The sequence below is a fragment of the Columba livia genome, chromosome 7, assembly GCF_036013475.1.
Source record: "Columba livia isolate bColLiv1 breed racing homer chromosome 7, bColLiv1.pat.W.v2, whole genome shotgun sequence".
NCBI classification, from domain to species: domain Eukaryota; kingdom Metazoa; phylum Chordata; class Aves; order Columbiformes; family Columbidae; genus Columba; species Columba livia.
In genome coordinates, this window is record NC_088608.1 from 6,542,335 (window position 1) to 6,554,798 (window position 12,464).

Consider the following 12,464-nt stretch of genomic DNA (forward strand, 5'->3'; position numbering starts at 1 on the left):
CTACACAAATATCATCTGGGGGAACAATTATTAAAATTTAGTGACTGAAAGCTACCTGAAAATAGTTCATTTTCTCCTAAAATGACAGTGAGGGGTTTCACACACCGCAGCGGTTCAGAGCAGGTCCCTGTGTTAACTCACAGGTAGGTCACGCAGTGTCTATCAAGCTGGTGGCTGGGATTTTCACCTAAGGGCCCGTAGACCCCAGAGGCCTGCCCCAGGTAGAGATACAGCACTGCTCTGGGCTGACCTTCTAGAAAACCAAATTTCGTGAGACTTGATACTACGTGGTTTTCAGCAGGAGGAGTTGAAATTCCTGATCCACGACTGTTGCATAGTCTCCTAAACCTCTCAAAGTGGGGGACACTGCCCATCAGGACAGAAGAGGCGCTGTCACTGCTGCCACACGCTGCCCTGATGTGCCTCGGAGCAGGGAACAGCCTCCAGCAACCACAAACGCTATGAGTTGTCACATCACCAAGTTTTTTTAACTCCTCCTGGTGCATCTGTTTGCCGATCCCACCCATTTGGGCCTAAAGCTGACATTCTCAAGGAGTGACCTTGCCAGCAGCAATCCCACCAGCAGTGTTATACTGGTCTGACCGGGAGGAACAGAGCGACACCCCCGCATCAGAGACTGGGGAGCCCTCTGAGCAACCCCACTTCTCTTTGATTTGTCCACCCACAACTAAACCACGTACAACAAAACACTGCGCTGTTGAGAATAAGGAGGTTTATGAGCATCCCTACCATGCCCTTCATAAATTTAGAGATAATCAAAGCTTTTTAAGGTGACTGTAGGTTGAAACTACCCACTCTGTGATTTAAAGCCAGGATCTATTTGTCTGTTGTGTCTTTCTTCCAGGTTCCTGTTGTTGCGAGCACAGCACAATTTGAATAGTATAAGCACTCTTCATAAATTCTTGCTTTCCATAAATTGCCCGCCGGATCAAAAGCAGAACCCCCGTGCAAGAGCACAGAAATCTCCAGCCTTTGATTTGGAACAGATGAGGCACCCTATGTTCTTCTAAGATTAAAAAAAATCCAAAACCCTGTTGGCACAGCACACACACAAAAAAAAAAAGAGGCAAAGAAGCTACATGAAATAATACAAAACAAAGGAGGTGGAAATTCAAAAACAGCACGAGCAACTCAGATGACAGATTGAGAAATGGATGAACTGTAACTAAGAGGACAATTCCATGTCCAAAGAGGATGCTCCAAACATCAGCCACAGAACAGAGACCCTCTGGACTAGCAGTGAGCTGAATGCAATATAAGTCACTCTTTTGATGGGAAGACAAATTGAGGCAAATTATCAATTATATTTTTGTAATATAGTTAGTCACCTCTATCCATAATTGCTTTTCCAAATTAAGGTAAGGAAAGGAAGAGTGAACCAACTTGGGGAAAAAATAATTAGCTCAATCTGGGAACTGCAGGTCACTAATTTCTTGTGCTTATTGAACGGGCCATCAAAACGATGGTATCACTAAAACAAAGCAGTACACTATTCACAAAAGCTAGTCATATTAAAAAAAAAAAAAGCTACAGTATGGTTTTTTTGGACATCAGAGAAATGGTTTGGTTCAGAAATGGATACAATTCTGAGAAGTCCAAGATTTGTACTTTTGAGTCACAGAATCGCAGAATCCCAGAATGTCAGGGACTGGAAGGGACCTCGAAAGCTCATCCAGTCCAATCCCCCCATGGAGCAGGAACACCCAGATGAGGTTACACAGGAAGGTGTCCAGGCGGGTTGGAATGTCTGCACAGAAGGAGACTCCACAACCCCCCTGGGCAGCCTGGGCCTGGCTCTGTCACCCTCACTGAGTCTGTCATATCCAACGATCATGAGCTAACGCACAATTAAACTGCAGCGAGGATGGGTAAATTAGTCAAGGTGTGACGTGTGTGGCCACCACAGCTGACCCGAAGTGTTCGCACAAGCTCGAGCAGAGGTTCCTCCAGCCCAGGACTCAGGTCCTGACAGAAGCAGCTGTAGACCACCAGGGAAGCTACTAGTGCATCTCCCTGAAGTCAAAGCTGGAATACTTTTGTCTTAATCGGTTTTCAACCTTGGGATACTCTGTACATGATAACTACAGCAATGGTGAGAAAAAACCATTTCCTGTTGAGAAGGTACACTAAAAGGGTTATTACATTTGCAGGCTTAGGAGAGTTGGAGTCTAGACTGCTGACAAACACAGATGAACAGACTTCAATGGGTTTTTTTGTTTGGTTTCTCCCTGCCCAAGTTGCTAATGCAGAATTTCTCACGAAATTCAGTGTAAAATCAGGGTCTCAGATCCTGAACCCCTCTGAGCAGTGATTAATTTCTACATTAGGCTCGAGCTCACAGTACATTCACTTGATAACTACGATACAGTCACATAGCAAGTCCCATTGACACAGGTGAACTAAATCCCCCTGAAGTGGTGAGTTCAACAGCCAGGTTTCAGTCAGGGAAGGTGAAAATCGCTGCAAGGAGGCAAGAGCCCAAAGTTCGCTCCCTAGAAAAACTACAAACTGACATATTCTATACAATTTTTAATGTCTTACACCTTCTACTCAAGGCATTATCAAGTCTGGGAGAAACTGAAACCTACTCCAAGGCAAGTTTGCATCCTTACATCTGTCTTTCTATACTTCGTAAAAGCTCTTAAAAAGGACCCAGCAAAAAAACAAGGTCTGAATCTTATAACTTCTGACTTTCGTCCTGGTTCAAGGGAAAGGAAAAGCACTGTCCTGCAATGGGGAAAAAGCAGGGAACAAAGAGAAGCCAGAAGACCTGAAAGATAGAGAAGGGGAACATGCTTACCCTCCGCAGCTCATAAAGCAAGAACAATGGCCAGACATCACAGTGATTGGCTTTCAATATGTAAGGCAGTGGCTTAATTAGCCATAAATATGGTCAGCTAGCAAATGTTAAAAGGTCACTTGATACTGACTGTGAAAAAGACAAACTGATCTGCTTAAAAAAAATCTGCCATGAATAATCTCTCAGGGGTTAGCAATTCTGCATGCTTCTGTAATTTGCTCTTCTCTGTTATGGTTGAATAACATTCTGCTAATTATTAATTGGATAATGATTTGTTTCTATCACTAATTCAATAATGTGTTCAGAAGTGCATTTTGAAAGCTCCCAGCTCTAGAGACCATAAATATCAGGCTTATCTTCACTTAGCTGCTCTGGTTGGAAGGCAGGTCCCAAGTGATGGAAGTGGAGCCTATGGAGCTTTCTGCCCACTTTCGTGCACTCTGCACCCCAAGCCACCAATTTCTGGTTGGAGATTAATAATTCACCCATAGGGGAACTCTCATGGGGTACGCAGAAGGTGGTTACATCTCACCCCACTTTCACTCCCACTTCCACACCTAAGGGTCTACTGAGCACTCTGTAAACAGAGTTTAGGAGGAAAGGCAGACATCAGGGCTCTCCATTCAGCATTGACTGTGCCTCCAGCCTGTGACACGGGTCTGGTGCCAGGCCGTATTGCAATCATTTCTGCTCTGATAAAAAGTAGAAGACAAGAAAGCCAACATCAATCCCCTTGAGCTACCACTCCCTGCTACCTCCCTAAAAGAAGCTGGAGCATTAAAAATGCCGCATAAATATCACTGACACAAAACAGGCTTCAAGGTGATTCAGAAAAGCCCCACGCACAGATAACCTCCTCTTTTTAATAAGTGATAAAACCCCTGAGTTTTCCAAAAGAGCAAGTCATGGCACAGGCGAACCCACCTTTCAAAACCCAACAGCTCCCTTTTTACAGAAGAAAAAGGTAATATTGTGAGGGAAAGGTATAACGTTCCTCCTTCATGGGCCACAGAGGCATAATCAATTGGTACAACAGCACATTGTTGAAACACAAACCACGGCAAGCTGCTTTATGAATCCGTGCAGCCAGCTGGAACAGCCATCAACAGCTGTGAGAGGAATTCACTCCAGGACTGAATCACTTCATTACGGTGGGATTTTTTTCTCCTTTTATGACATGCGGTTCCGACTGCTGAGCCTTGTCCAGAAGACCCTCAACAGAGCAGCCCCGCTTCTTTCTCTGCTCCCTTATATACCCTGGAACATTAATGGTTCCCGCTGGATTACTCCATCTCCTCCTGAGACATCATTTCTCCCTCTCTCAGCATACAGCTCACCAGCAGTCTTCAAACATACTACATCACAATGTTTGGTGTCCTAAGCTTTTTGAGTGTAAGTCAGAAAGCATCAGTGGTTTGGAGGCAACATGGGTACAGAATTTGCCCCTAAGATAAGAGCTTTTTTTCCATAAATCTGTTTAGGGCAATAATTGCAATGAAATCCAAATTGTGGGAACTGGGAGAAAATATCCATAGGGAATGACATTTCCTGCTTGTTCTATTTCTACTTCTGCCCTGTTTCTGTTTGATACAGGCTACTTTAGGTTGTGTGAAGTCAAACTGCTGCTAGGACAGAACCACAGACCAGAGCCCCAGCAAACAGTGACATCGCAATATATGCTGTGTATCAATTTGAGCTTTAGACTGGCACAAAATCACAAGGAGGGGATCACTGGCTGCTGAAGTCATGTACTTGGCATGAGTGACAGCAGGTGACATCACAGGGTTTTTGTAATTAGGTATGATTATCTCAAGAAAATTCCTGACTCCTTCACTGAAAACAACCATACGAACTTGCAAATTTAGTGAAAAAAATTATAAACAAGTAGGAAATATCTTCAAACAAAATGCTAATTGAAATGCAGCTCCTCCTTCTTCTAAGCTTATACTTTTATGGGATTTTAAGACAAATAAATGCCTCCAGTATTCTGATGCCATAGCAAACTTTAGCACTCTTCTTCTTCATTTCCATTGTAGCAATGCCAGTAGACCCTCATACTGAGGAAAACCTTAGCATTAAGAGCAATAAGAAGATATTAGAAGTAGAGTGTTCAACACTCATGGCGACCTTGTGAAAACTGCTGCAGCAGTTAAACAGTTTCACACCTATGACAGGCTCCGAAATGAACAGTTCAGTGGATGACTGTGCTCAGGACCTGGACTATTTACACGCATCGTACACTTTTTAAAATCTCCTTACCCGAACTGCTGCAGCGAGATGGTTCCACGAGTCTGCCGGTCTTGTCGTAACAGGCAATAGCCCGCAGCCGTACGCCCTCGCCACACTCCTTGGCATCCCTGTGGGATCGCGTTCCCAGCTGCCCCTCGGATGTACCCCCTCCGATAATGCAGTCGGACCAGTTTCCATGGGGCTGGGAGGTGAACACCTCACAGGGGCACGGCTCTGTTTCAACTTGAGGATAAACTTCTGTGTTCTGGCATTTGTCTCGCTTTCTGCTTCGCCCTGTTCCAACCACAGAAATCTGTTCGTTAGCTTAACATCTGCTACTTTTGATAACAACACGTCATATTATTTATACTTGCATGAACTCAACACATTAGAACCAAGACAGTCTGAATGTTAATATCCAGGGATGTTTCCGAAGCATCTATTAGCTGCTGCCAGTGCTCTGGAGTGCAAGGACAAGGTATTTATCTCCAGGGGCAACCGGAGAACTTGGAAATACTGTTTTGATGGGTAGGGCAAGGAGCTAAACACAAACTCTTCGTCTAGTAACGATCTGCCCAGAAAATGCTTTGTAATTTTATATAATATCATATTTCTCTAATTATCTGATGAAAATAAATTGATTGTTTTGTCTCTATGTGCTCGCAATCAATGGTTGCCAGGACAACTTCCAGAGGACTATAAATTAGCCACAACTTCTTTGAGCTACTTTATAAATTAGTTAAAGATGCATTCTGCACACAAACCATACTTTGAAGGAAACAGAAAAGATAATCCTCACTAAATTATCAGGGCAGGAAAGTACTTCAATAGTTACATTTGGTTTAATGTTTTCTTTTGCTCTATTCCTTCAACAGGTTTTAAAAGAAGGCTCTTCACACATCTCTCAGCAGCTTCAGGAAGCAGAGGCACTCAAATAAAGCTGTAGCACAGCTCTCTGCAACTTCTAGGCAAAAGAAGAGGTTCCCGGTACAAGGATAATGTAAAGAAAAGAATTCATGCACGCTGCAACCCTGCGGCTGCTCCGGGGAACAAAGGTTTACAAAGGGAACAAAGGTAAACAGCCTCTAAAGATAAAATCAATTCTTTTCTTGGCATGGGTTAGCCAACGTGACGCGGAGCTATCTTTATGCAGGCTGAGCTCAGGAATGTCTTTGCATTTGGTATCTGCACAGAAGGGGAGAATTCATCTTCACTAGCAAACCGCATCTGTATCCCGTCCTCAAACATGTTTCTTAGGGATCTTGGCCGCACTAAAAATACTTCTCCAAAAAGTTTTGAAAGCTTTGATCCCAAGAGAAATGTTCTCTCTTTGGTATTGCACACAAATAAGATACTAAAAACATAAAATAAGTTATATATAACCCCACGACCCTTTTTCTGGAACCAAGAGTCACAAGCTGGCTGTCATCAACACCTGTTTGCATAGAAATGTGCACTTCCAAAGAGAAGGGCACTGATTGCAGACCCTTAATATCAGTGTCCCTCAAGCCCCAGCTCTGTCAAAACTGTATTTCCAGAGTTCTGGAGAATGCAAAGTTTGCCAGCACAAAGATAAAATAAACACAAAGAAATCAAACACTGCTGGCATCTGTATATTTATATATTTATAAGCAAATTCAAGCAAGGTATAAGAGGTACAACTCCGCACACTTCAAGGGAAGTATTTTAAAAGGCTTTAAATAGATGGGGAGCTCTCTAGTGGCATTTCCAGCATTTTATGTTTGACGAGCTGACAGAAGGCACAAACTCAGTGTATACGTACAGCTGTATGCTCTGCAGTGTATTAGTAAACATGGGAATTTGGGACTTGCCCGTGTTTTGCCATTATAACATGAAGCACATCAGGCACAGGTAAGGATGCTAATAGTCTCAGACTTTTACACCACCTTTTTCCACCTTGCCTTACCATCTGTTTTGGAGGAATGTTCCCCCTAATGAAGTTGCTATGAAAGTCCTAATTTGAGGGTAAAAGTGACATTCTTCCCATACTCTTCACAAAGACATAGTTTTAGAATTAGTGATGATGATATTTTTATCATCTTCACAGACTGCTTTGGAAATTACTATTAAAAACACCACTGCCAAACTTTTCAAGGACATAAATGCTTCAATTAAGTAGTATTTTCTTCTTTTTAAATTAGATTTCTTAACACTAACAAATACTATATACATTAAATATTATCAGGTAGTATATACTGTACATAAAAATTAAATGAAACATTGAAAATACACCTTCCTATAGAAAATGCTTTGTATCCATAGTACTGTGAATTAACTGACTGTATTAATTAACTGAAGACTCACCTAAAAACTGTGTTTTCATTATAATGACTTTGAATTTTGGTATGGTCTGCAATAAGTCTTTAGCTTTAGTAATGACTAATTTTATATGCAGAGCCTATGATTACTTACAAAGTGAAATGAATAATACTATTAGAAACTGAGTGGGAGGCAAGCAAACTTAGCAAACAATTAGCAGATTCCCACTAAATGACATTGTTAATGAACTCTTATAATGAAGCTGAAGCATTCACTGGAGCACAGACACACACGGTGATGAACAAGGCGGTACAATTCACGCACGCTTACAGAAAGGTGAAATAGAAACGGATAAAGGAGTTTTAACAGCATGAAGGACTTCCAAAACAGCACTTTCCTGAAATCTTTGGACTGAGTTCACATGGATGAGGTTTCTTCAAGACCTTCGTCAGGCTCCAATTTTGATGAAGTTTTATGCAAAGACAAGCCAACACTAATCTCATCGAATTCTCCTTTTGAACTGTGGTCAAACCAAACCCAATGTCTGATTTGGCCCTTCCCGCCCAGCACCACCTGGGACACCCCGACATGTTCAACATTTGCTTTTCAGGATGTCTTCACTGGGAACAGGCTGAGACCACGAGCTCCTTCCCAGCGGGAGGAAGGGAACCCAGTAAGGTCTCATGAGAGAGCCTGGTGACGTTTGGTCACAAACGCAGTGTGGGTGAGGAGCCAGGCCATCAACACCTGAATATCAGAAACCATTTTGGGCCACTTACTTGGACAGATCTATGTCAGATGTAGAATGGAGTAAGAAAGGGGATAGAGAAGACCATACTGTTTTGTAACTTGCATTGATGTTCATAAAGAAAATTCAGATTTAAAGCGACCTAGAAATAAGTATTCACTTATTTCTATAAGTATTCACTTATTATTATTCTTACATATTTTCTGTAAGATCAGGTACCTATTAATCTGATAGGCTTTAGAGGATTTCTACTATTGTAAACATACAGGCATTGATAGAGAGAACATTTTAGAATACTCTTTTTGGCAGAAACAACAGAGCACTGTATAATAATGATTTGTATGTAAAAGAGAAATCTTTATCCTTTAATGAGCCGTACTCATAAATGGCAGCTTGAAGCCATTATGTCTCTATATTGTAATTGGTAGTTACTAAAAACTTGGATCGCTCCAGCAGTAACAAACTGAATAACGAGACAGCCCTGCAGCCAGGTACAAGGGAGTCTAGAAAAAGGAGCAGTGGTCGCCGCCACATTTTGCTGCCATGCAGTTCCCAGCCATTATCACAGCAGATATTTTCACAGCAATGTTAGTATTTTACTCCATAGTAGAAGTCTTTGAGTTTTCACCTCTATTAACGGAGCAAACTCAAGCCAGCTAGAGCACAGCTCTCAAACACAAGAATATGAAAAGATGTGAGTGTTCAGGATAACAATAACAGTAAATTTCTTGTAAACCTTCTGAAAACAGTATAATTCTTTTTGATTTAATTTAGCCGTGTGTGTAGGGAGCGGGGGAAGACAACTTCTAACAAAAAAACGGCTCCAAACTATTCATGTTACAGAGTTCTAAAGCTTTTTCGGTCAGCATTCAAATAACATAATAACAAACCACAACAGCAAGTATGGGAGACTGCTCCATGAAATAGTTTGAACTAGATTGTTTAATGAACATATATAAAAGACCAAACAAAACTGTCTTAATGATACTGATTTTTCTTTATTCATGGTATTAATTTGCTCTGTTGAACTACTGGATGCTGGTGAGCACAAAACTCCCAGCTTTAAACTTCATCTGGATTTCAACAGCCTTGAATAGAAAAATGCACTGACTTTTACTCTGGTATATACATTTGCTGCACACTTCCCAGATTAATGGGTCACATAAACTTGCACAATGCATAGTCCCTGTTTTATTTGGTTTATGACTAAAAGTGGCTTTCCACCACCAAGTTTTTCTACACTATTCTCAAACCGAGCGTTAGGCAGGCAGTAATCAGTATCAGATCAAAAACCAATTAAGGACAATCACTATTCCGTCCGGATTTTCCCAAACCCTAAACATAAGTCCACCATCTGAGAGGCATTATTCACAAGTGTCACCATCGGATAAATAATATAAAAGATTATACCTGTGAGGGACCGTCTCCTGCTTCTAGTTGATTCACAGTCGAAGGAGCAGGCTGTAAATTTAGACCAGGGGGTAAAGGTGCAGTCATCTTTGCAGGGAACGTGGCACTCCTGTACGACGGACGGCATGGTTCCTGCCCACCGCATGCACTCACCCGCATCGGCAGCCTCCTCCTGCTCTGACACGCACGTAACAGCTGGAAAGCAAAGGCATAGAAATCTTTATCTTCTTATATATATTGTATTGTAGTCCATGCAGTCAGTACTTGTGTTCTGTGCGAGATTCGCTCTTCTGGGTTAATGGGATAAAGCTGATTTAGTTTTAAGTCATTATTCATGCATCACTCAAAGATGTGCTAGAAGCTTCACAAAACCATAAAGACACAAAACCACAAAGACATTTCTAAATGGTGATATAATTCAATATTCTCAAGGAGGCAGCCATTGTAAGGGTTTGGGGCAACAGTTTAACCAATGATACACTGTATGACCAAACAAGAAAATATATAATATTATGTGGCTATGCGCCATAAAACATATTTGATCGAGGCTAGGATTCCCAAGCTGCGATGCACACACTACCCATGGGACTGAAACTGCTCCAAAGCGGAAAAAAAAAACAAAAAAATATAAAAGAAAGCTTCCTTCTCTGAAACTGTCATATTTTCTGTATTTCAGATGAAGGAAACGACCGTCTGAGCAGCCTTCCCACGCAGCGTAGCAAAGCCCCGGCACGTACTGAGCTTCACCTTCATAGGCAGTAGCCCACATTCAGACATGATGCATTTCTCTGGTTCCCAAAGCATGACCGGGTCTAAGACCAGACCATGGCAATAGGAACCAGCAGGACCAGGGCCTGCCTGGGGCTGAGGTCTCTCAGTTTGGAGGCAGATGCCTTCATGGCCAGGCAAGAGTCAAACGGAGTTTCCAAGAGCACAGCCCAGGATTTAGATGCACTGATTTCACCCTCAGTTTGATTTTAGGTCAATGCCCTTTTCCTTCAACACCTCTGTCATTTTTGGGGCTGTAATGTTTAATTTTTCAGGGTGGATAATAGCGCTGTATAGCCATGATGGAGGACAAAAGTAATAATGTATAAATCTGAGTCACCAGAAGCCTATAATAAAACTTGCTAAAGTTTCAGTGAATTAATAATGAGTAATTATCACAAATAAAAATAGCCTGCACATCATGGAGACTTTCAATTCATTAATAACAATTATTTCTCACAAAATCTCCAAGATTATAGGCTATTTATAACCTATATTGTAGGTTACCCAAAGCAAAAATAGGTCATGACTTGATTAAAGTAATAAAGTCAGGGGCAGAGTTAGGAATTGAATTTGGCCCCAAGAGTTTAGTCATGACAGGCTCTCTGATTTCAGGCAAGTCCACACATTGTATCATAAAGCTGAAGAAGATGAAATGATTTAATCCAGATTTTGTTATTTAACATCCTGTGATATTATTTTATGGAGATTCGTAAATAATTCAGGTTTTTGAGGCAGCATATATTTTTCCTTCTTACCAGCACTTAATTTAACCAGGAGTGCATGAAGAGAAAAGGAAAAATAATTCTCTGTATTCTTACAGTTAAAGGATTGATTGGGGTGTAACTTTGCAATGAATACACATGGTTTTGGGGTTTTAACTACAGTACTGTATGAGAGCAAGGGATGGGTTGGCAACCACCTGGAAATAGAAAAGGAAATCTTATGAAAATGTAATTAGATTTCTAAGGAAAAAAAAAATCAGCATTTTAAAGAGTGTGCAAAAGGTGAGCAATTGTTAGAAGTCTCTTTAGACTCAAGTGACAGTAAATCAGCATATTAATAGCTATCTCTAAATTGCTGATCCTTGCCTTTCACTTTCAATCCCTGTGACCTTTCCTATCTCTCAGCTCTGGCAATCAGAGACTGGGAGACATTCGCCTCCTCAATTACGAGGGCACAAGGACCGAGGTCACCTCTCTGTACGGGAACACGGGGTAATTGCCCTCTTCAGGAAGGTTAAACGAGTAACAGAGTCTGCTGCCTGAGGGCTCTGTAGCCTCATCACCTTCAGCAAGGTCACCAAAGATTTGGCAATGCCAACGTGGCCACACGAAGTACGGCCAAGTGTGTGCAAACCATCATCTCAGCATCGCTACAACCACTGGTGTCTGCAGGGAAGAGAACAACATCCTACGCTGCCAGACCCACAAAGCAATATTTGCAATCGCATAATAAACCAGCATGCTGCAATGTTTACTGCTACCTGAGAGAAGACCACAGTTCATTCCTGACGTTCATTAATAGCAATGCAAGTCATGGAACTTCTAAACAAAGATGTTAAACCAGACGCTCCATACTGCAATGAGTTATTATCTAACGGTCCGATCTTCTGCACAAATGTCCTTAATTTTAAGCACACAAATGATTCACCGAGTTCACTGAGGCTATTTAGATGCTAAAAGTAATGGATATACAAGGACACAGAGATCAGAGCAAATATTTGACAGAGATCATGGAGCTTAAAGAAATTAGTGGCAATAGTAAACATAGGTAGAGGAAAGTTAAACCAAAGCAACAAATAATATAGGGGATTATGCATGTATATAAGCAAAGAGACATGGAGCTGAAAAGAAGAAAATACAGTGGATAGTCTAGTAAGAGATATAGGACCTAAAGAAGGAGAGGAAGATGATCTCCTATGAGGTGTTTAGGGACAGGCAGGTAGCTGAAGATATAGAATTGTTTCTCTTTCCTACTTCAGGAATTTTTTAAGTGCAGATCCCGGTAACTCCATCAGGTCATTCCCGACAGAACAACAAAGCCTCAGTGTCAGCAAGGAGAGAAGGCAGCAGCCAAGAGCAAGGAATCCAAAAAGCTTTTTCTGATGCCTAAAATGCTACCTAAAGAGCAAACATCCTGCTTGCTTCCCACTCTCCCAGACTTTTGCACTTACCAAGGCCAACAGTGTTATTAAAAAGCTGGTGG

At 41.6% G+C, this 12,464-nt stretch overlaps 1 protein-coding gene across 4 annotated transcripts in view; it reads right to left on the minus strand.

Annotated features, from left to right (window-relative positions):
* The window catches only part of THSD7B (thrombospondin type 1 domain containing 7B), a 318,202-nt gene that overhangs the window by 90,939 nt on the left and 214,799 nt on the right, over nt 1-12,464 (minus strand). For all 4 annotated transcript variants that reach the window (XM_065070332.1, XM_065070334.1, XM_065070331.1 and 1 more), the window contains 2 exons: nt 9,489-9,683; nt 5,081-5,344 (listed from right to left, as the gene is read on the minus strand). In XM_065070332.1, the coding sequence (XP_064926404.1) occupies nt 5,081-5,344; nt 9,489-9,683 (459 nt within the window). The remainder of the gene's footprint in view (nt 1-5,080; nt 5,345-9,488; nt 9,684-12,464) is intronic.